The sequence below is a fragment of the Colletotrichum jinshuiense genome, chromosome 8 (genome assembly GCF_051148585.1).
Source record: "Colletotrichum jinshuiense chromosome 8, complete sequence".
NCBI classification, from domain to species: domain Eukaryota; kingdom Fungi; phylum Ascomycota; class Sordariomycetes; order Glomerellales; family Glomerellaceae; genus Colletotrichum; species Colletotrichum jinshuiense.
In genome coordinates this window covers 1778764-1802683 of record NC_139315.1, presented here as the reverse complement: position 1 = coordinate 1802683, position 23920 = coordinate 1778764, and the positions used below count along the sequence as shown (strand labels likewise).

Genomic DNA, 23920 nt, shown 5'->3' with positions numbered 1-23920 from the left:
ATGGGTCGCGTTCGCACCAAGACCGTTAAGAAGTCCGCCAAGGTCATCATTGAGCGGTACTACCCCAAGCTCACCCTGGACTTCGAGACCAACAAGCGCATCTGCGATGAGATCGCTATCATCGCCTCCAAGCGCCTCCGCAACAAGGTCAGAACACACCCGAACACGGTCTACGCACTCTAGGCGGATCGACGAGAATAAATGAGACATGGATAAAATTGCTGACATGTAGCTGATTACAGATTGCTGGTTACACCACGCACTTGATGAAGCGTATCCAGCGTGGCCCCGTCCGCGGTATCTCCTTCAAGCTCCAGGAGGAGGAGCGTGAGCGCAAGGATCAATACGTCCCCGAGATCTCCGCCCTCGACTTCACCCAGAACACCGAGAGCGGCCAGCTCGAGGTCGATGTCGAGACCAAGGACCTGCTGAAGCACCTTGGCGTACGTTCTTCCCGCTGCCAACGTCTTGCGATATCGACATCCATGCTAACTGAAATACTTGCAGTTCGACTCTATCCCCGTCAACGTCACCCCCGTTGGCCAGACTCAGGTCCAGGAGCGCGGTGGCCGCCGCTTCGGCGACCGCCCCCCTCGTCGCGATTAAACAGGCGCAGGAAAGGAAAATGGGTGGTTTTTACGGGCTTACGGCAACAGCATATGATGATACATTGCTACAGGCGTCTTACGGACGGTAGTGAGTTCACACTAGAACTACAAAAAAGTTCTGTTTCCCACACAAGGTGTCGCCGAATCTCTTGGGTAATTCCGGAGATGACGCTTGACTGCCAATATCAGTTCCCCTCTGCGTCGTGATGCTGCTCGTCTGACTGTGAAGCTTGGTGTTACTGGACTTGGACACCTTGTCACTGTTGAACGGATGCAATGCACATAGCCTTGGCATCTTTTGAACATACACTGGTTTCCGCCTTGTTGGGTATCAAATCTATATAAGGCAACCAGATGTGCTGCCAGGCCTCAGTCGAGCCCATACCATACTCCAATTGCAAAAGCCCAATTCCGTTTCGCCCATAATAATAGTACATCATGCGGTTTCTGCCTCGGCCTCAGACTGGGCTTCAGCCTGAGAAGCCTCGGCTTGGGCTTGGGCCTTTCCAGCTCCAGGCCTATGCCCTTCAATCAACAAGTGCGCATCGTCCTGGTCAGTTGTAGTTGTGAATGGGGCATCGTCCACCGGTGCCTTCACCTCCTTCTCCCGAATTGCCAAATTGAAGGACTTGCCCGATCGGCGGACCTCTCCTCTCTCTAAGGCGAGAGTAGCAGATTCGTCGGCAGCCCTCCTGTTCTCTTTCAGTCTCAGATTTGCGAGGTCGCGGGTAGCCTGAGCCGCGGGGTCCTCGTTGGTAGACTTGTCCTCGCCGAGAAGCTCGATCTCGATATCCGGGATGCCCATGCGTTCCCAGGCGGCGGACTCGTTGAGCTGGACCTTGACGTAGAGCGCTCTACGCTGGCAATCTTTCGAACACCATTTTTCCGACTCTTTCCGGTTCACGATGTCGAAATTCGACTTGCCGAAGTTGACGAGCCTCCACTCTCCGCCCTTCGATGCCACTGGCTTGGGTTGGGCGCACAGAGTGTAGCCACAGAGGCCGTTGACGTTGCGCTCCTCGATTAGGTCGTCGTAGTCGGAGGGCTGGAAGAGGCGGATGCTGGCCTTGAAGTCGGCGACGTCGCGCGGTGAGGGGTTCGCGGCGGAGTATTTGGCGCTGCCGCGTTCCGTGGGGTACTCGGAGAGCAGTGCTAGGCTTTCCAGGATTTCAAGCTCGAGGTCCTTGCGTTGTTGGATTATGCGGGCGTGCTGGAGGGCGATTTCTCGGGGGTCTGGCTTTCGAGGCCCGGCGTCATCACTGCCAACTCCGACTGCTTTCTTGAGAATGCCCTTCAGTGGCCGGGCATCGGTGGCCATGATGAAGGTGTTGTGTGAGAGAGAGAGAGAGAAAGTGTGTGCATGTGTGACAGGAAAGGTTGGGGAGGGGTGATGTATGCAGCGAGCAGCCGAATATTCCGCAGTGTCACAGTTCAAACCTCGCTATTTCGATATGTAAATATCCAGGGTGTATATTTACAGTGAGTACGTATAGTATAGGAATTGTCTTGGAAGCAGCTGGCGAGACAGGGTCGAATTCCAGGCGCAGAGGTGAGGGTAGGTGATGAGGTGTGAGTAAAAATTGTTAAGCAGTTGGAGAAGGTTCGATTTCACGGTATTGCTGCCGCACATCTGAACCCCACACTCAGATTCCCCCATCGACAATTTGATATCCACGAGCGGTACGTACCGTTTTATTTTTATTTCTTTTACCACGCCACTATGTATTGCATAGTGCCCCCTCGGCGAGGGACCACGCCGCTAATAACAATCAGGTACCCTTTCACGAGGCACATTGCTCGCAAGCTGTGGCTCGGGGTGCTCGGGTGGCTTGGCTGGCACGTAATTCCGCCCTTCCCCTCCCCTCCCCCTTCATTGTCTCCACGGTTTCTCCTTGACGGGAGGATATAATTGGTTGTAGCAGCTGAAGAACGTAGCGCATTCTCGTCAGCTCTCGCATCCAACACTGGTTTGACCTTTGGCCGACCGGGTTGCCCTGTGCCACCATTGAGCGAGTGACCTTCAGCCTAAGCAACCAGACTCCATCCCATCCGCCCAGCTGCCTCGCCTCAACCTGATGTTCTTTATCTTACTTGATCTTAATGACCGTCCGGCTAATCGCCTAAGCTACCCATCCCTTTACCAGGTGTCTCGATCTAAAGTACCCTATACTACATTCATCCTGCCCAGCCAACCACGAACTACATGAGGTACCACCTGGCAGTGTCTCCTGCGCCTGGCCTGTCTTAGTCTTGCCGTTGCTCCCGTCCAAGACGGTGGAGGTAGCGCTTTATTGTTTGAGAAGTTGAGTAAAGCATCGCAAAGTGCCATCATATCGCCAATTTTGTGGAATCGATTTTGCCTGCCGAAATACCGACTATCGAAGATATGTGCATGCGACAAATGACATGAGAGCCTTCTTTGCTCAGTCTTTGGACGACCGATATTGCGACCCCCTGCCCTTAGCACCGCCTGCCAGCTGCAGCGACATAGGCAGCACCTTTCGCTTACCCCCATCTTTTGAGCATTCAACTTGAATAATACAGGCAAAACTAAGGATACGGGCGCACATGACAAGAAGGGCATCGTATAATATTGGGGAGGAAGCCCAGTTAAGAAGAATCAACGAAGAGGCCGAGAGGGTTGCAGGGCATTTGGATAGACAGAGCAACACAATCCGCTTTCTTTGACCAACATGTCACCCGCGCATTGCGGCTCCTAGAATAACATCCGCAACCACCCGCACTCCCAGAAACCTGGATAAAAGACAGGAGGGCATTTGTCAACGTGGCCCATTAACATATTCTCGATTGGGCCTGCATACATGACTCTTGTGTGTGTGCATAGATGTCCCTTCCAGGTAGGGCCCCCAATCGCCCCGGCACATTGAACTAAGAGAGTTACAAGTTCATGCGCTGACGTCGACACGCCAACTGTAGATCCCTCCACCCCCGTCCGTCCCTTCCTCACAGCCTCCTCCTCCTCCTCCTCCTTCGACCGTCCCCCCCCCCCATTCCCACCACCCCTCGATCGGTCTGAGAAACCGTCTTTTCGGTAACAACCCGACCTGCTCATCATCTCCTTCCACCTTGTGGGCTTGCGTTGCTTTACTGCCATTGCCTGGATTTTGACCTTGCTGCTGCTCGCTACCGGTCGCTGCTGCAACCAACAGCCCACGCACCCCAAGGTCCAAGCTGCTGACGACGATTCCCAATTCCGTTGCCCCACACCCTGCAGCAGCTCCAGTCGCTCTGACCTGCCCGACTCCTCTTTCGACCAACCTATTCTAAACCAATATAAACACGACGACAAGCAAACCGACCGACGACTTCGACGACGACGGACGAACCGAATACTACCGGCCATGTCGACCACACCCTTCAGGGTCAAGGCCCTGTTCGATTATTCTTCGCCTCACGAAGATGACCTGCAATTCCCCGCCGGCGTCATCATTACGGTGACGGAGGAGGAGGACGACGATTGGTACAACGGGAATTACGTCGATGATGCTGGCGTCAAGCACGAAGGCATCTTCCCTCGCAACTTTGTCGAAAAGTTCGAGCCCCAAGCCCCGCCTCGGCCGACGAGAACCCGTCCCAAGAAAGACGCCGAGGTCACATCCCCCGCCTCCGAGGCAAGCGCGCCAGCGTTCCCTCTTGCTCAGCCAGAGCCGCAGCCAGCACAAGAAGCCCACGGGGAGGTTGAACAGCCCGCGCTGCCTGCGCCGGTTGCCCTTCCCAGCTCGCCCGAACCACCCGCAGCTCCTGAGCCCGAGCCTGTGAAGGCGCCTGAGCCAATTCCCGAACCGACCCCGGCGGCTCCGGCACCCAGGGCTCGTGATCCTGCCGCGGCTACGTCGCCTCCCATCGCCAAGGCATCGCCCGCCCCATCGAAGCCCGGCCCGCCGCCAAAGCCTTCCAGTAATGCCTTCAAAGATCGCATCGCCGCTTTCAACAAGGCCTCGGCTGCGCCGATTGCGCCCTTTAAGCCGAGTGGGCTCAGCGGAGGGTCTTATCACATCAAAAAGCCCTTCGTTGCCCCCCCCCCAAGCCGAAATGCATACGTTCCTCCCCCCTCGCAAGCCCCCGTTGCAAAGGTTTACCGGAGAGACGAGGACCCTGAAATCTTGGAAAGAGAAGCGGAGAATCAAGAAAGCGCCGAGAGGGCTGGCATGGCACCTGGGCCTGCTGGCGAAGAAGGTGAAGATGCACCAAAGCCGACCAGTCTGAAGGAGCGCATTGCCCTTCTTCAGAGGCAGCAACAGGAGCAAGCACAGCGTCATGCAGATGCCGCCGCGAAGAAGGAGAAAGCCAAGCGACCGCCGCCCAAGAAGCGCACCGACAGCCAGGAGGCAGTTGAGGAGGCCGGTGCTGCTCCCACTGCAGCCGTGCCCGAGGCTGATACCGATGAGGCGGCGGGCAAAAGCTCCATGGACTCCCCTCGTATGCCACCCGCGCCCAGGCGCAAGTCATCCCGAGGCCCTGCCGCAGACAGCTACCATGATGGAAATGAAGCGGACATGTCTGGAGCTGGTGAAACCGAGGGTTTGGAGGACCTTACCGAACGGGACGACAGTGATGCGGCCCCACGTCCTATTCCTCGACCGCAAGCCGAGGCGCCTGTTGAGGCAAGAAAAGACGAAGAGCAAGCTGATGATGAGGGAGAAGAAGAGGAGGCAGACGAAGATGATGTCGACCCTGAGGTCCGCAGGAAGGAGGAGCTTCGAGCAAGAATGGCAAAGATGAGTGGCGGTATGGGTATGCACGGTATGTTTGGAATACCCATGGCTGCCCCGGCCCCTCCCAAGAGGAAGAAGGCCGAGAAACCGGCAGAGGCATCGCCGACGGAAGAGCGCGAGGAGGAAACCTCACCTATCGGCCGTGTTCCCGTTCCGGGGATGATGGCCTTGCCGGGAATGGGCGCATCTAGACGTCAGGAAGAGCCGGCTGCAGCCGATGAGCCCGAACCCCCAACCTCCCCGAGAGCGCCACCACCACCCCCTCGAACCATTGAGGAAGACGACGTCAAGGACGAGCCTGTGCTTAGCCCCGCTCCCAGTTGTAAGTTTCCAATCTCCACCAAAAAGCCTTCTTTGCTAACCACAATTAAGTGCCTGCTCGCGAGCCTGCTGGTGTCGGAGCACCCCCTGTTCCTGGATCCCGTCCCGCACCGCCACCCGTCCCTAGTGAATGTGCGTATTGCGATAAAACTCGCCCGAATATAGCTGACGGACCACTAGCTCGACCTCCTCCCGCCCCCCCCACGTCTGGGCTTAAGTCTCCCAGCGAAGGTTCAGTGTCCGACGATGAGTTGTCAGGCGGCGTCCTGGACACGCCCAAGGCTGATGAAGTCGCAAGAGCACCTCCGCCTCTGCCGCCGGTCGCGACGGGCGGCTCTACTCGCTCGCCACCTCCCATTCCACAGCCTGGCAACGAGTTCTCGCCCACGTCTCCCACCAGCTCAACAAGCAAGCGTATGAGCAGAGTGCCACCTCCTATTCCCGGGGCTGCTCCCCCCATTCCCACAGCTCAAACGCGCCCACCCCCTCCCCCGCCTCCCGGGGGCCCTCTGAGTCGCCAGTCAACGCAAGACTTGCATATGGCATCACCCATCTCACCTCCAAACAGGCCTCCGCCGCAAGGTGAGGACGAGGACGAGGTGACTGAGTATGAGGGCGACTACGATACCGACATTGCCTCGTCGGTTCCCCACAAGGACGCCCTTAAATCTCATGCGCGAGACTCCAGCCTCGAGGACAATACACCAGTCAGATCACCGGTATCTGATGCCCCTCCAACCCTGCCGCCGCCCATCCCCACCGGCCCGCCACCTAGAGCGGCTCCGCCCCCGGTCCCGATGCAGCCACCATCTGATAAGCGTCGGTCCGTGGACGTACCCCGGGCGGCCCCCCCGCCTCCACCGCCAACGAAGGACGACGACGACTATGATCCTTACAACTATTCCGTCCCGAAACTCCCGTATTCTCAGCGTACCCCAAAGATTGAGGAGGAAGGGTACTTCCAACAGGACACGCCATCCTTACCATCACCATCAATTTCAAGAGCCCCCCCTCCCGCCCCTCCCACGGGCCGAGCACGCCAGTCTCTTGATGTGTCGAGAGCTTCCATGTCTCAGCGGCGCTCCATGGATGCTCACAGGCCATCCGTGTCCGTAGAATCCGGCTTCATTGCTAATGATATTGACCTCGCCAAGCAGAGCGGATGGTGGCGCCAGGACAAGACGGTCCCCCCTGTTTTCCAAGGAAGACGAGACCTCTACTATGAGACGGACGATTCGACAGAGGGCTCTCGTGTTACTCGTACTATCTATATTCTCTTCCAAGACTACTCGCAGACCATCATCACAGTCGAATACGACCAAAACAGCGCAGCAGATGTCCTGCTCGAGCAACGACATGATCCGCCTCCCAGGGCGCTCCGACAAGACGAGCTCGAGCAGTCCTACGAGCGGTTCGGACGGAAAATTGCCGAAGCTGTCACCTCTAAGAAGGAAACAATTATCGGCGATGGGACGCCACAGGGTCTTATTCACGAGCTTCTGAAGCCGTTCAACGATGCTCTCGCACCCATTGGAACCAGGGCTTACGGCGCGCTCGTCTACTCCAATATGGGCAACGCCTCGACTCAACAAAATGACCAGATCCGGGCTGGCGACATCATCTCCGTCCGGAATGCTCGGTTCCAGGGCAAGCACGGCCCCATGCACGCCAAGTATTCTATGGAGGTCGGAAAGCCTGACCATGTTGCGGTTGTCTCGGAATGGGACGGCACTAAGAAGAAGGTCCGCGCCTGGGAGCAGGGCCGCGAAAGCAAGAAGGTCAAGGTGGAGAGTTTCAAGCTCGACGACCTGCGAAGCGGCGAGGTCAAGATCTGGCGCGTAATGCCCCGGAGCTGGGTGGGTTGGAACAGCCCGTCTTAGGGGACGTGCTGGCAGCGGCCAGTGGGGAGCAAGACTACGGAGAGCTCGAGCCCACCGAGGAGAGTGCGATCTTCTCGGCAGATGGAGCGGTTGGCGGGATTCCGCGGATATGATGGATCGGTGTGATTGATGCATTGTCGCGCGTTAAAAGGAGAGGAAGGGAGATAGAGTGGGAACCCCCTTTTCAGCTCGCTCACCTTGTTTCTTTGATCATTCACTCTATGCCCGTAGCATACTTTGCCTTAGGTACCTGGCAGCAACGCATTGATTGTTATTTTTGTATATTGGCGTCTCTGAAGTCACAAGTGATAAGTTGATAGGGCTTTGTACATGGTTGCACAAGTATTGAGAATAACATGTGGCCGGTCCTCGGGCCCATCTACCCTGTCCCAGATCCGCGATGGAGTCCGCATCTGTAAAAGAATAAACCCCCCTGATTGACGGCGTCTGAAAAAGTGTTGGACAGGGCTATGAACGACACTCCTCTTGTTGAAGCAACGGCAACGCGACGGGCATGGACCGAGGCCTGTTGGGGATAGGCCGACGTTGGGTAGATACATCCTGGACAGAACACAACCGAGCAAAGGGGGGCCGGAGGGACTGACTAACTGTCGGCCACATTGCCGGTCCGAGGGGAACGGCAGATGGTCCGGGAGTGGAGAATACCGGCACGGGGGGCGAGACCTCCCCGCCTACGCCACCACTTCCTACCGATACCGTCCGGAAGGAGAAGGCCTGAGAGCGGAGACTTTTCGCGGCTCGCCGGCGGGAGCGACGAGGATGGACAAATGGTGGGAAACGTCCAGTATACAGCAGCCAAACCATGTCGCCCCCCCTCCCCCACGCCTCACCTCGCTCGTCTTGTCGCCTGAAGCTTGCTATCTAACCCACCCACACCCACCTACATCCGACCCAGGTTCTAGTTAGGGAAATGGAAAAATCCTTCTTAGCCGTCAGACTAGGACCAAGGGAAGGGTGTAGGGTAGGTGAAAATTTTTTTTTGACAGGTTCGGGGTGGTGAGATAGTGGTCTGCCGTCGCCCCCCCTCCTTCTTCCCCCGCGTGCCGTCATTCCACCACCACCACCCCCAAACTTAACCCGACCAGTGTCTTCACCCACCCAGTCCACCCCCTCCCCTTAATCCTATTACCAGGCCCCCTACCCAATGACGGCGGCAGCGAATTCGCGACCTCCCGGGGCACGCCTGAGGGATTTCCGCAATTCGACGCTGGAGCTGAAAAGGGGGGGCGGGACGACGTCGGCTAGGTCCGGTACGGCGTCTGTATGACGGATTTGCCGCAGCTGCTTTGGTATGCCCGCCCATACCTGCATGGCTTGAGCCGAGGATATGTGTGTTTTCTAAATGAAAAACTTTCTCGTCCTATGGTTTTTGGTTCGGGAAAGGGATGGCGGGATCTGCAAAGGAGAGACCCCGATGGAGGATACACTCTGGCTGTCTGGCTTCTGATTTCGGTTCAAGAGGGAGCAAGAATGGCATGTCCAACCCTGATGGGCAGCAGATCAATATCGCCAGATGCGGTCACTGTAGCGCAATGTCAGCCGTTGTTGTTGCTTCTTCCCCAAGGTCGGGCAGAAGGGGTGTTGATGGCGTTTCCAGGGGCAAGAAGAGTTTGATCGTGGAACCAGCACCGCTTCCCCTCAAAGCCATGCTTTTCTCGAAGTTCCCGTCGAACCCGTAGCCCACTAAGACATACTTTTGGTGGACACAGGGAAAAGTCTCCCGTCCTCCCATTGTGCGCCTCCGGACCCCGATCATCGATCCGGAGCAAGACACGCGTCTTCGCCTGCAGCCAAATGGCGTTCCGCGCACACTGCAATAGGCCAGGCCGCTCCGCTGCCGGCGGCTCTCGCACAGTCGTTGGCCATTGTACTGGGGGTCACATTCGACCTCTTTCACAGACGGGAGGCTACAGAGTCTTGCCGGATGGTGCGGTGCAAGCCCCTCCAATGCTGATGGTGGGCGTACACATCTGCAGTGGGTGCGGGGGAGGCTTACTTCCCACAACGTGTTTGGACGGCGCGAATATCAGAATGATCACATGAGAAGGCTCAAGCCCAATCGCCTTGGAAGCGGCTGTCTGTCAGAGACCCAATTGGCGTGGCCAGTTGCGTCGAGTTTCGGAGTGCTCATCGGGCTCTGGGTCGGGGTCCTTCGTCGTCCTCGAGACTTGTTTCCAAGGGAGAATCGGCAAAGGGGGGGGAAAGCGATGAATACCCAAAGACCTAGAACATGGTCTGAAAAACGCACAGGGTTGCATCCGAGCCAGCTAGGTTGATTGCCGGGGTTAATCAGTCAACGGCGTATGTGTCGACGTAGCACGCAGCGCGGATAGACTTTCCATTCGCGCAACCCAGCCATTGAAAAGACAGGAATAACGCCCTTTATATTTTAACGGCAGATGAAACGTCGTTGAAGCCCAAATGCATGGCCTTGTGACGGAAAATTGGAAAGCCTGGAATGTAGATGTGGATTTGTCCGCCGTTATAGTTTGGCAGTAGACTGGGAACCATCTCCATGCCATCGTGGAAGTGTATCAGCTTCAGAGCTCTCCATAACCCCCGCTATGTACCACATGGGCCGACACAAAGCAGTAGAATGGGCGGTTTGGATATACAGGACGAGCATGGGGGGTAGCGCGTGAAGCAGCTACGTCGCTGCTTCAAACGAATCGAAGCTGCAGGTCGATTTACAGCCAACTCCCGAGGTCTCTGGTGATTCGGCTGTAATATTGTTGTATGACCTCGTCACTTGAAAGTTCCCATAGCACATTCGCACACACGCACACAGACGATCTCTGATGTTTGTAAGATGAAGAAAAAGAAGCAACCATGACACTCAAAAGGTATGCTCGTCTCCTGACTGGATGCAAAGATGCACACCGCTTGGAGAACATTATTGCGTCAATGATGAGGGAAGCAGCTACCCAAACGGCCGTAGATGTCGCATTGTCCCCGACTTCGGACGCTTGCATGTTCGGTGCGTCTTCGTTGTTGGAGTTGCCGGGTGATGAGGTCATCGAGGGCCTGGAACAATTCGAGATCAACGGTTTCATATTCTTCCTGTAGCTTCTTCCAAAATGGACAATTCAGACCATGAGCAGCAAGAGGAAAGGCTTCAACACCGTCAACTAGGCACTCCCGGTCTAAAGTGTGTCCTCAAGCTAGCTCCATCGAGTCTCAAGCGTGGGCAAGCCGCTCAATGAGGATGCAGATCTTCGCGTCGAGGTCATGCTTCAGTATTCGGCCACTTGTGGTAAGATCTATCAGCCGACGAGCATCGGATAGTGACCTGAAGCAAACGTCGATCAAGGGACGGGCACTGATTATCAAATGTCGCACATTACTTGCGCCCTGATCAGCACTTTGGATTGATAGCCCAGGTGCACAACTTTCTTCTGTTGCCTTTCAGTGCTACCGGTACGGAAGGCGCACGCGGCCATTGAGCATGGCCTCCCGCAGGAGAATTCGAGGGCCAGGCCACACTGCAATTTCTGGGCCGCATATCCAAATCCGATCTAGCAGGGTGGCTTTGGGATTGAACGGCACGTCCCAGGGCGCCGGCATCGACGCCATCTGGTCGCCTTCTCGGACTCGAGGCAAGATCTGGCTGCCTGATAGTTCGCAATGCACACTGCGCTGACGTGGGCGTTGGGCCGCCAAAAGACCCCAGAAACGCAACGCAGGTTGGTAGGAGCGGGACGCAGCGCTATCCATGAAAGTATAGAGATAGCCGTAGAGCCCAGTCAGAGGATTGACGAGTATAGGACGTTCCAGCACGTGTTCCGTCCTCATGGAGTGTCGTGACCAGCATGGTCAGTCCCCGGGAGTGGTGGCACTGTAGATCCAGCGAATCACCGTCTGACACACGGCCGCGAACCAGAGCCAAAATGACCGCAACCCGCATATGTGGACGTTCAGAGATTTCAGAAGAAGTGGTCTCTAAACAGAAGCAGGCTAGCCTTCTAGATTCAAGTCTGTAAGACGGATGTGTCTCAAAACCCTGCAGGCGGGCTCGGGAGAGCTGCGCAATCCATAGTTACCGAGTGAAGTACGCGTTGCGTCACACCGAATCGTCAAGTCGTATAGCGAGTGCTAGGAAGATGAGGCATTCCTTACATAGCCTTCAACAATGGAGACGGCGGTTTTGGTGCGGGTTAGGACGCCTTGGAGCCTTCGCCTCGCGACACGATGGGAACCAACACCAGGGCAGACTATGGAGACGAGGTGAATGCATAGCAAAGGGGTGCTGTTGCGTCAGCTGCGCTAAATGGAACCGATGGCCCCCGGCATCCTGCACGTTGGAACCAGACCCTGAATCCCCCTCCAAAAAAGCCCCCGCCGAGTCGGAATTGCAGGAACGGCTTGCTGGCTGGTATCCAGAGGACAGCGAAGCGAGAGCGGGCTCTGGGGCTTCGATCGTGACTCCCAGTGCCAATGAAGTAGATGAGATGCGATATGCAGCCTCGAGTTTGTCCGAGTCGTGGGGCTTGCCCAGGACGTTGGGCATCAGCCAGCAGACAGGAGACGAGAACAGGCGGTGGGTGATTCGTTGCGACGCTGGTATTATTGGAATGGCGATTCGGACCCCATGATGAAGTGCAAGCAAGTCTCCTCGTCGATAAGGAACTGTTCGACAGCCCTGGCAGGTAACGCAAGACTCTTTCGTGTGTCTTCGTTGAGAGAGGAGCAAACAGCTCGAGGGGCCCGCATATGCCCCACAGCCAACGGCATCCCAAGCCAGCTGAAGGCGAGGTTGCCGTCCAGAGCAGCGGCATCGTGGGGAAAGGCGGCGTCATGACGGCGGTCGATTGTGGCTGACGACCCAGCAGCTAATTTAGGCGCAGGAGACTGGGCCGGCGACATTGCTGTGTGACGATTGCCGAAGCCTGGTCTGAGACTACGGCGTGGCTGTTACTTCGATCCGCAATGGACGCAATGGTCGACTTGATGATTGGACTTTTGGTCAAGAGCAATGTTACAAGTGGTAACAGACTCTCTTGAGGGCTGTGTAAACTGCGCCGCGGCGTCTGCGAACCTTGGGGTACGGAGCAGGGCCCGGTTGCTCACGATGTGTCATCCGTTACCTCTCTCTGTGACCGATGTATTGAGTATACGGATTTGTACAGAGGTGAGATTACGCGGTACAAAGGTTTCAACGGGAATTCTTAGAAGGCTAGATGGAGTCATGGAGTGCTTGGGGGGTGGCATCGCGGGCCTGAAGATGGCAGGCTGTCATCAATTGAATTGGACGGGACAGCCGAACGGGGGCCAGGTCCAGTGGTGGTGGGTTGGGCAGTCGTGTAGAGAGGAGTTGTCAAGAGTGGCACGTCAGGTATTCCGTATTGATTGGGGCTTGGAATTGAGAGGATACGGAGAAGTATTGCTCAGAGGTAACGGAGTTGCCAGCGAGGGGCAGAGATGACGGGACAGAATAGATGGACGAAACGAGGAGGTTCTAGACGCAAGCCGAAGCCTAGATTACCTGAGACGCCGCGGGGGTGTCGACTGATGGAGGGGTGAAATGCGAGTCCACTGTCTAGACAGTAACGGAGAAAACGGAGAGGAAGGGCGAGGGACGCTGATGATTGATGCGATGGATCAATCGGATGGGCCGAAAGGGGGGAAAATAACGGCAGGAGAAGTTCTCTTACTCTGGGACGGGCAATGCTTAAGAAAGCATTTGGTCATTTTTCATTCTTTTTTGGCAGGTGAGATGTTTCTCTCGTTGCTTACTTCCAGTGCTCCCCTCGTCAGGTCACCCACCATCGGCGGCCCCCGGGGAGCAAGACTGACACGGTCAGGCTGATTCATGTCGCCGCCCAAGCCACAGCACATGTTGACCATTGGCCACGGAGGCAGGCCAAGCAGGCAGGTATGTATATTCTCGGTCGCTGGTGGGACTTCCAGTGGACCAGAGACGGTTTCTACGGCCGCCTTGCGTTCAACTTCACCAAGAAACAGGCTCAACATGACAACTACCATTGCTTGCTCAGCCTCCAGAGGCGCCAGCTGGTTTTCGGGCGGTGATGGCTTACACGCACGTGTACCCGTTAGCCTTGGGTAGTGTGCAAACAAAGTTTGGAGCGTTTGATTAAATGAGCAGCGAGCTATCCATCCGGCGCTGCGCAGCGGTACCCGCAACGCAGAGAGCAAACTGAGCTCTCCCGGCCCACGCCGCTAGCGGGAACGAACGGCCCAAGGAATAAGCTCCAAAGCAGGTATCCATTCCCACCCATTCCAGCGGGACATTGAGGAGCTGCTAAGGCCTGCTAAGGTCTGCTAAGGTTCCTTGGGGCCAGGGACAGGGACAGGGCCAAGGCGAAGGCCAGAGGTCTCTGGGAAAACATGCCACAGGGAGCTTCGACCGCGAGACGGGTGGTGCCACCGGAATGGACAGCAAGAAAATGCGACGCTGCGCCCATTCGTGGGACTTTCTTCAGAGCTGCCCACACAGAGTCGTTTCGTTGGTCTCGCTCGTGTGTGACTGTAGGCGAAGCGTGTGTAACCGATTCGGTTCTGCACACACCAACTACTGCTACTGTACACAGTCCACGCTTGTGTAGTGTATTCTCGTGTGAGTGTGAGTGTGAGTATACGTGTGAGTACACGTGTGAGTGTGAGAGCATGCGTGTATGTGTACTCCGTATTACACCATGTCCGTATGTACGTACTATCATGGCATGTACCTTGTGCCGTTTCTGACAGGGAACATCCCACGACCGGCTACCGTTCCTGCCTCCCCCGTTTCCCTCCTCAGTTGAAGGCCGTCTCTCACTGCATTGCTAGCCAAGCCCAGCGAGACTTCCTCCCATCTTTCCCCCACACACGCCGTGCCATGTATGGCTGCCACCGACAAGATACGGCGGTCCCTGTCTCGGAACCCTTGGCCAACTACCCATTTTTGGTTTGCTTGTCACTCCTTCAGCCAGTCAACGCATATTCGCCTGCTGATGAGGCACGAGCAAACCACTAACTAGCCAGTGACTCGTTCTCGGCTTTGCTCGCGCATCCACATTCCCCAAGAGGGCATCCTCCGTCCTGTCCTGGCCACCCGCCATTCTGTCGGGCTCGCCTCTCCCTCCCACACACTCGCACACACCAGCCATACAGACAACCCTGTCGTTTCTCTGTCCTCCCCATCCCCATCTCGTCCAATCCCTCGGCGACAAGAGGCATGGGAGGGAGGGAGGGAGGGACCATGTACCGACACGCAGCTACACCGACCCAGCGCCGTAAGGCATCTCAGGCCAAGCAGGGGAAGCGACGAGACGAGGGGTGGGGGACCAGGGCCTGTTGTTCCAATTCCAGTTGTGTCGCAACGGCTGTCCTCTCCCACCATGTACCTTTCTGTTGGTACACGGTGGGCTGGCTAGTCACTCAGTCGCCGTAGACTGCGGCGTGTGTACTGTCTCTTCTCTGCCGTCGCTGCCTCTCCGATCCCCGTCCACCTCTTCCCTGTCCACCCGCCCAAAAGCTGCCCACCCTCCGTTAAGAACCAAACCACCTCCCACCCGTTGCGCTCCGACCCATCACCACCTGTTGTCACCGTTCTCTGCTCTTCATTCTGTTTCCTCGGGTTGCTCTTTTGCTCTCCCGCCTGATCATATTCCCACAAATGTACCATAATTCACCTCTTTGCCGTACTTCCTCTTAATCCCCCTCACGTCTCGTCACCTTCCGTCCATCCACTTGGAACAGCCTCGACCCAAACCACACCCCCTGCCTCATCCAACCGTCCTCTTCGCCTCAGGTCCTGGACCGAAAGAAGACCCTGGCCTCTTGCCAAACCCGTCATTGCCTAATCGTTCCTCAACTGCACAATACTTCACGCTCTCCAGCCCAATCCAGCGGGTTTCTCCCTCAGGCTTGTTCTCTTGAGAGATATATGAAGCCTCCCTCCCTCACTTGACGTTTTCAACCTACCCTTACAACACTAGTTCACTGTCAGCCTTCGGAACCTCAACCACCCTCCGGCTTACTCACCATCCCCGCCACCTCCCACCACAATGCCTCAGTCATATCGAAAAAATAGCTCCAAGAGCTCGACAAGTAGTCGGGACTCTCGAAGGAGCAGTGAGTCGTGCGACTCGTACGAGACGTATGAATCACAAAGCACAACGCCGACTTCCTACTATGCTAGCACCGAGGCATCGGTCAAGGAAGCCAAGCCTGCCTCCCACAAATTCCAGCCCGTCTACGAGGAGGATATCTCGCCTTCCACGAGCAACTGCCTGAGGTCATCTGTCGACACTTTCGACTCCAGCTTGGCCTCCGAGGACGAGCTTGAGCTGCAGCGCGACATTGACCTGGACAGCTTTAACGAGCACCACGAGATCCCGCCCCTGCCTGCCTACTGCCGCGATATCATCGACACCGATGTCCGGCCCTCGACGCCTCAAGACTTTGCAAAGTTCTTCCCCTCCTTGAACAGGCTATCCATTCGCCATGACGAGTTTACGCCCGACGGCAACATGAACCTGAGAGTGGATACGGTTGCCCCCGGCCGCCGTCCCTGCGATGTTCAGCTCTTCCACCTGCGCATGTACGACCTCAGCAAGCGCGACTTCTCTCTTCGGCGATACTGCCGTGACTCGGGCCGCGAGGTCTGCAGCTCCAAGCGTCAGTACATCGAGCCGGCGACTGAGGAGCGGCCAACGCTCCAGCGATCCGTCTCCAGCGCCATCAAAACCTTGTCCATGAGGAAGCCCCTGTCGCGCACCAACTCGGGCGGCTCTTTCTTCGGCGGCAAAGCCAAGGATGCGGCCTCCGTTCGCCCAAAGTCAAGCGCCTCTTCGGCCCGTAACGGCGACGATGAAACCGCAAGCTACTTCAGACGGGCCGCCTCGTTTGAGCACAAACCACGCCCCATTCCCAGCAACACCATGAAGCTCGAATTCTCCAACTACGCGCGCGTCGACGTCTCACGCCGTGGCAGCGCGAGCAGCAAACGCTACGAGTTCGAATGGTGGGGTCACAAGTACCAATGGAAGCGTGTTCTGGACAAGAACCTGGGCGTCGTCTCCTTCCATCTCGTCAAGGACGGCAACAACAACGCCAGCGATGCCGTCGCCCACATCGTACCGGAGACCCGCTCCCCCAACCAGGTCATTGAGGACGAGAGCGCCGGCGGCTGGGTGCCCCCTTGCCACATGTGGATCAGCGACCACAGTGTCATTGACGCCGCCACCGATGTCGCCGACGTGATCGTCGCGACGGGTCTCATGGCCTTGGTCGACGACTGCATCAAGAGCCGCTGGCAGACCAAGAAGATTCACCGCATTCCGGTGCCCTTGACCTCCCGGACGGTCGACGTCGAGTATGTTGGCCCCAAGGCCTTTATGCAACAACTCCTCCAGCGTCGCGGCTCGGACCAAATCTCGAGGCCATTGCGGCCACGACCAATCTCGACTTATTGAAAAAGAAATAAAAGCGCATTGGTTTATCTGACGACAGAATTTCTGATTTACTTTTGACTACAAGAAGGGCAAGCCGGGTCATCTCGACCTGGTGCCCAACCGGCAACATGAAAAAGAACCGGGGCACGACGACCATGATCACTTTCCGACCATTCATCCGTATTTTGATCTCATTGTCTCGTCGCATCATCCCCCTGTTACGGAATTTATTCAAAGCGTCAGCATCACTTTCCAATATCATTGTTCCAAAATATGGTTTTTCATTGCGAGCCTATCATTTTCGGAGCGGAAAAAACAGAACAGACCGAGAGAGAATCGGGACAAGTCTCTCCTATGTGAGAGTAGCTGCAGTTTCAGAGGCAGCAGAGACACCAAAGCTCCAAGAAGGGAGGGAAAACAATAACAACAACAACAATAACAACAGCAAAGCGTTCCAGCACATACAAACAAAACCACAGAGACCAAAACACAAACAGAGATGAACAGCAAACGGGATACTATGAGATTTGGATACCACGGGGATGCGCGCTTTTCTCGGCGACTGTGTGCCGGAAGCGCGCCGGCGCAAGGAATGTACGAATGGCGTTTTAGTGTTTTGTGTGTATGTGTGTGTGTGTATCTTGCGAATGACGATGTATCAAACAGGCGCAGCATTAGGTGCATTGGGAGTTAGGGAACCTGTACGAATTGAAATGACACCACTGCTACCTTGTCCGTTGACAGGCAAGCAAACATGAAGATGAAGAAGCCCCCGAAATACACGCATCGTGATTCAAGCTCTGCCCCAAAGCGGAATGAGTAACCGATACAATAAACAACGCCTTGCTCATGCGATGACCCCCCCATAAAATCCTATGCAATCCCGTTCATTACGCAGTTAGACACATGCAGACGCCAATTCACCTTGAGGCTGAAAGGCAAGAGAAGGACGGAGGGGGCCGCCTAGACGGACAGACGGGAGCACGCCTCGATCGTCGCAAAACGCCGCCAGCGTCGTACCACCCCCCCCCCCCCCCACCCTTCTCTGCGTTGCCCACACCGCCCAACGCCATCACGAGACGCGGTGCGCCCAGCGGGCGGGATACGCCAAGGCGAAGCCGAGAGAGGGAGGGAGAGCCAGCCTGCCGACAACATCTGTCGGCGGCTCCACCCTGGCGTGACCCATGACGTCCTCCGGTCCGTCCCGCCGGCATCGTGCTTCGATGGCTTCACCCACGAGCCGTACACTCCACCCCCGCGTCCATCACTGACAGATGTCACCTCCCAACCCCCCTTTTGCCCGTCCTCCCTTCCCGCCCAGAAACGTTGTGGGACTTGTTTTTGTCATGTTGTGTTGGCATCTCATCGTCACCCCGCAGGCAATGCCACTTCATTCGATTCCGCAAAATGACGGCATGTGCCCCGCAGCCTTTGTCCGTGAATTCTTCACCGGAGTGGGGGCAAGGGGAGGCGGTTACGCTCCGACTCCCGTCCACACAAGCCCCGCATTCTCGTAGACGCTCTTGCGAGGGGTGGCGCCGGTGGCGATAGTATTGGGAGTGGGTTTGAATGCATACGCTGGACAACTTAGAACTCGCTGACCACGAACCCGAAATCATCCTTTCTCTCGCCAAACCATCCGCCCAAGTCAAGTTTCATGAGCAGCCTTTCGACGCCCCCGACCCTGCGGGGTACGTATTCGCCCTCATCCCTGAGTACTCCTTCCTCGCCGCCCTCCTCCTCATCGGCGAAGGCGGCCGGATCCGCTTCCAAAGACCGCAACGCGGCTATGACTTCGCGTATACCATCCTTGACATGCTTCTCCACGTCGCGGATGGCGGTGCGGACATCGGCCTCCTCGATCTCCAGGTCCACAAACGCGTCGACGACGCCGGCGTCTGCTTCGAGGTCCATGGACGTCCATACCGCATGAAGGCGTTGTGTCAGGGCGACGAGATGGTCCGTGTGTGTGAGCAGATTATACAACGGATCGGCGTATGAAGGGAAGGTGAGGAGCAGTCGCGTGGAGAGGGCGCGGAGGTAAGCCCGGTGGGCGGTGGCAAGACTCTGGGGGTCGTGGGTAGGGGTCGGTTTTGTCGACTTGGGTGCCGTGTCATGGTCAGATGTACTTTGGGCAAGCCAGATGTCGGCATCGTCGTCGTCATCCTCTCCCTCATCCTCCGACGTCGGCTTTGAAGCTGCCTTGGAAGAGGCCGAAGATGAATTCACAGGGCCGTCCATTTTCTTCTCGCTGAACGTCAACCAGTCGTGAAAGCCGTCCCAGAGGCCAGCCACGACTTCGGTCTGCAGGTAAGCCTCCGTCTCGGAAAGGAAGAACAGCGCAGCGCTACATGTGACCCAGGCACTGCGCAGAGCGTTGGACCGTGCCGTGTATCGTTGACGGAGCAGCACCACTTTCGATCGTCCAGCCCGTGTGCTTCCGGCCGGAGGTCCAGGCGGCGCCGGATGATGTCGACGTAGGGTTGTAATCTTCCACAGCTCGGTAAGACGAATGTGCGCTCGCCGGATGGACAGCAGGTACGAGTTGATTGTAGAATAGATCTGTAGGTCGGACGGGGTGAGGAACATATCCAGGGGCGAGGGGATCTGCATGGTCAAAACGACGGGCACGGATAGTAGGAGGTTGCGGAAAGGGGTCGTGGCCAGAGTCTTGGTCGTAGGCCGAGATAAGCTAGCTTCCAGCTTCAGAGGCACCGCCGGTTTCGACTTTGTGAGATGCAACCGCAGCAATTCTCGCGCGATCTCCAGTCCCTCGTCTTCGTCTGCGTGCTGACCCTGCATCAGGCCCATGGCAGCCCAGGTTTTGGCCAGCACGGCCGCAACCTCGCCTTCCTTGACCGCAAAAGTGCCAAGACCTTCTCGCTTCTCGTAAGCGAGGTTGTCGGACCTCTTCCACCGGCTGCGCAGCTTTTCGTCGGCCTGTTGTGTCAAGGCCATGGCGAATTCACCGCGGCCCAGGAGGAAGAACTCTCGTAGAATCTGGAGGGCCTCGACCACTTTGGTAAGAGGGAGCAGTTTGAGCAGTATCGTGCGTGAAAGGGTAAGACGGATGGAGGTTATTGCGCGCGAGAAGCTGGCGGTATGGAGCGGGTAGGTTAGGGCGGACAGCTCTTTTAGTTGGGATGAGAGGTGGTCGAGGCCCTGTAGGCCTGATTCGACGCTGCTTTTGACACGAACATGGTTCAATGACCTGCCGATGAAGAGCATCGATGATGCAATCGCAGGCGTCACAAAGTTGGGCAGCAACGACGGCACCGAGACATAGTCCTACGCCGGTTAGCTATCATCGCAACATCACACATGTTGTCGCCTCGGCATACCTGGTCGCCGCTTTCCGTCTTCTGGACGAAGAAGTCCTCGCCTCCAAAGGTTGGCAGTCGCCCATAAAGAATCCAAGCCGAAACCTGCTTCAACCACGCCGTCTCGGCCACGGAGACAAGGCTCAAAGCCGTCCGCTCGATATCTACGTAACCGCTCTGCAGCTCGCTCCTTAACCTGTCAATAAGCTGTGCGCCCCGACACGTCTTGCCCTGCTGTTTCTTCAGCATGAACTGCACAATCTCCCACAACCACTCCATCCTCCTCGTCCATTCGGAGAACTCGCCAACCACAGCCGTCAGGGGCACAATGTTGTAGGCGCCGACAAGACTCGAGTCCATACGCAGGATCGTCTCCTCCACTTGGAGGACCTTGCGCTGGAAAGCCGCTAGGTGGACGGACTGGACGGCGGTCGCGACGGCGCGGCATATCGTGGACGGATGCTCGGCGGCGATGGGCGCCGTGTAGCCCTGCAGCTTGACATGGAGGTCGCTGAGGTGGGCGGCGGTGGCTAGGAGCTCGCGCTCCGGGGGTGAGATGGCTGATGAGAGCGCATGGGGTTCTGAATTGTCGGTTCGGAGGAGAGGGGAGGGGTGCCCAGAGAGGGCGAGGAGGATTTCGTGGAGCATGACGGCTGCTTGGTACTGCGAGACGGGTAACAAGTTAGTCGGTCGGATCGGCAAGGGTTGTGGAGGTGGAGGAGGGGCCGGAGCCCAAGAAGAGAATGGCACATTTTGCGCGGCTGCGGCGGCTTCTTAGACTTGGACTTTTCGCCAAAATCGCGTAGAAGCAATATGAAAGCGCCTATGATCTCGAAGCGACACATTTACTCGTCTGTCTGCGTAGCAAAGGGGTGGGCGATGGACTGAAATTCCTTGATGGATTGCGGGACAGGAAGGAAGCAAGAGTTGCATCAGGCGATGGTTGGCAGATGGTAGATACCTTAGTTGTACAGTTATGATCTGCCCGCATAGGGATAGTTGCATGAACCAATCCCCCTCGAGACAAGTATAGGAGAGTGCGAGCCACGACAAAAAACACCGGCTTCAAGGAGGCTCCATGCTGAGGGCCTGATCCCGTCCAAATCACAGTAGTTGCATTGGTAAATTGACTTTGGGGAAAGCGCGACTTGACGCGCCGGCAGGTCTTAAAGTGGCTGGCTCTGAGACCTGCGAAAACGAAAGGGCGGTCCTCGCACGTGACTGTGATTCCCGGTTAGGTAATTGAAAACGGCCTCGGCCAACTGGTGTGGAGTTCCTGGTCCACCCGTCTGACTGCCCCCCCAGTCTTCTTTCGATCCGAATACTTCAGAGTATCTCACGTATACATCCAACATTTCTCGTGGTGGTTACGTGTAATTACTGAACCGGGCTAGGCTAAGCTTCGTATTTTCGTATGGAATACGCAGCCAGGAGAAAATCGGCAGCACCCGCGTATCTCAAACACTAATGTTGATATCATTCAAAAGCCCAACAAGGCCCTCCTTCCCTCTATCCTGGACGCCCATCTGATTTGGCTGCATTATTTCAGAAGGTCCCATCTGACTCCTTATTCATTATTCCCCGCACTCTTACGGAAATTTTCCTGCAGGCTGTTTGCCGTGGCCCTCGTAAGCCGTGTACAAGCTAGCAGTGTCACTCTGGTCGTCCTTGCGAGTCTTTGCATCCTCGGGAAGAATCACGCTACCGCCGTCTCCCCCTCCAACGATAATCTCTCCCCCTCCCTTCACCTTACCAACAACCATGCCCTTGGCCACGCTCTTCAGAATGGCTCGGCGAGACACGCCCGTCACATCGATGTAGACCAATCCGACGTTCTTGAAACCACCGCCAATGTTCCTCGACACCTGGCCAGCCTCGGAACCCCAGCGGTGCTCCACCATTTGTGAGACGCTAGAGGACGTCCCGGTCAGCAAATTGCGTCCGGCTTGATCAATACCGTCTGCAACGGTGTTGAATGCCATCAAGCTCCTGTTCAACAGACCAGGCTTGTAGCCTTCGATGGGGTTGCCATCCTTGTCGTATCCTCTTCCGCTGCCATCCTTCTTCCTAGAGAGGGTGGCGCCCAGATTTTGAGCAACTTTGCCAATTGAGCCAACCGTGGTTGCCGACAAGCCAGCTGCCTTGGTCGACAACTGGTTGATGCGGCGGATGCGGTCATGTGCTGCAGGGGTGAACGTCACGGGCTTGCCAGTCGGCTTCGTCTTGTGCGTGAAGCTATCGGCCGAAGTCTGCAGGCCCTTGGTAATCAAGTCCGAGGACGTCACGATGAGCCGCGATGCCTTGGATGCGTTGGAGACCAAGAATGACTTCTTGTACGAGGGATGCATGATCATCTCGCGGTACTCCTGCGATATGGGCTGAACGGTAATGGCTTGGCTGTTGTCGGCAGGGAGGGTAATCTCTACCGGATCTAACATGCCATGTGAGTCAAGCTCGGCCGAGTTGCCGCCCAACTTACCTTTTGTCCCCGGGTTAACGCCCAGCTGCTCCACGACCTGATAGTTCTCGGTCAACTCCCCGATGACGCTACCGTCTTCCTCGTCAACCAGCACGATCCTGCCGCCGCCGTTCTTGGAGCTGTGGGCCCCCTGTGCGTAGCCCTGCCCCGGTTGGTAATCGGCCGGATTGTAGGCCGGCAGGCCATCGGCGGCGGCAGATTTGGCCTTTGTGGAGGAAGCGGGAGCGTTAGAGACTGGGTCGGGGCCGAAGTAGGCGGAAGCGGCGGCGGCAGCTTTCGTCGTGGAGGAGGCCTTGGGCGGCGGGGCCCGCTCGAGGAAGGCGGTGCACTGGGCAAGAATCGTCTCGAAGGTATCGACGTCCTCCTGCAGTCCCTTTCTACTGCCAGCGTCCGGGAACTCGATGCGGGTAAAGGCGCCGCTGTCGGGGCCGAGATCCCATCTGGGGATCAGGTAGCTGGTTGGCGGCTGGTGGTAGATCTGGGTCGTGGCAGGCAGGGGGAGATCAAGCTCGGGAGGCAAGTGCAGGTGCAGGTAAAAGTCCTCTGCCGGTGCCTCTTCTTCGGCTGTGCTGGAGAATGGCGACGATGTCGGAACCATCAACAGCGACAGGGTCTGGGGACCAGCGGGGGTGAGGGACTCCTCCTTGCCGTTGGAGATGTGGAATGCCTTGACGCCATTGATGGCGTACAAGAGCTTTGGGTCCTGGTCTCAAGGTCAGTCTAGCTGGTCCCAATGGCGTCTTGGCTTTTCGAGGCCGTACATTGTGTCCCGAAGCCATGTTGGCGGGAGTTGCGCACAGAAAGCGCAGAGTGTTTTGGGAACTCGGTTTGCTACCTCGGGCCAGACGTCGTGGATGGTGACAATGGGCAGCAGGTTCTCGGGATGCAGCGCCGGCGCGAACTGTCGTGGATATGGCTGGGTAGAAAGGAGCCGCGGGGTGTTTGGTATCTAAGGGGGGATTCGCGGGCGGTGGGAGGAATTGGCGAGGTGGGTTGAGGATTTGAAGGTCGTTAGTAGGTCGAGGTAAGCGACCGGACCCGGTGACGACTGGGCGAGGTAAACGCGATGGCTATTCGCCCGCGGAGTCAGGAAACAGCCGAGTGGCACTGGGCTGGAGCTACGAGACTGTGTGACGGCAGCAGCGGTTGGTCTCTGGATG

The 23920-nt window shown here is 56.9% G+C and overlaps 6 protein-coding genes across 6 annotated transcripts; 3 read left to right on the top strand and 3 right to left on the bottom strand.

The window, feature by feature from the left end:
• On the top strand, positions 1-606 carry EsH8_VIII_000496 (40S ribosomal protein eS17; the record flags this gene model as incomplete). Its single annotated transcript, XM_083269538.1, has 3 exons — positions 1-147; positions 243-443; positions 508-606. The coding sequence occupies 3 exons, from the start codon at positions 1-3 to the stop codon at positions 604-606; spliced, it is 447 nt and encodes a 148-aa protein (XP_083129306.1).
• A 438-nt stretch (positions 607-1044) lies between these two features.
• Positions 1045-1926, bottom strand: EsH8_VIII_000495 (Rtr1/RPAP2 family-domain-containing protein; the record flags this gene model as incomplete). The annotated part of the gene is made up of 1 exon (XM_083269537.1): positions 1045-1926. The coding sequence occupies one exon, from the start codon at positions 1924-1926 to the stop codon at positions 1045-1047; it is 882 nt and encodes a 293-aa protein (XP_083129305.1).
• A 2044-nt stretch (positions 1927-3970) lies between these two features.
• EsH8_VIII_000494 (SH3 domain-containing protein) lies at positions 3971-7545 on the top strand (the record flags this gene model as incomplete). The annotated part of the gene is made up of 3 exons (XM_083269536.1): positions 3971-5666; positions 5717-5797; positions 5846-7545. The coding sequence occupies 3 exons, from the start codon at positions 3971-3973 to the stop codon at positions 7543-7545; spliced, it is 3477 nt and encodes a 1158-aa protein (XP_083129304.1).
• Positions 7546-15572: 8027 nt separating this feature from the next.
• EsH8_VIII_000493 (uncharacterized protein) lies at positions 15573-16982 on the top strand (the record flags this gene model as incomplete). Its single annotated transcript, XM_083269535.1, has 1 exon — positions 15573-16982. One exon carries the CDS (start codon positions 15573-15575, stop codon positions 16980-16982), a length of 1410 nt encoding a protein of 469 aa, XP_083129303.1.
• Positions 16983-18548: 1566 nt separating this feature from the next.
• On the bottom strand, positions 18549-20929 carry EsH8_VIII_000492 (Spc98 family-domain-containing protein; the record flags this gene model as incomplete). The annotated part of the gene is made up of 2 exons (XM_083269534.1): positions 18549-20249; positions 20303-20929. 2 exons carry the CDS (start codon positions 20927-20929, stop codon positions 18549-18551), a joined length of 2328 nt encoding a protein of 775 aa, XP_083129302.1.
• Positions 20930-21870: 941 nt separating this feature from the next.
• Positions 21871-23539, bottom strand: EsH8_VIII_000491 (senescence-associated protein-domain-containing protein; the record flags this gene model as incomplete). The annotated part of the gene is made up of 3 exons (XM_083269533.1): positions 21871-22712; positions 22761-23463; positions 23522-23539. The coding sequence occupies 3 exons, from the start codon at positions 23537-23539 to the stop codon at positions 21871-21873; spliced, it is 1563 nt and encodes a 520-aa protein (XP_083129301.1).
• Positions 23540-23920: the final 381 nt, after the last annotated feature.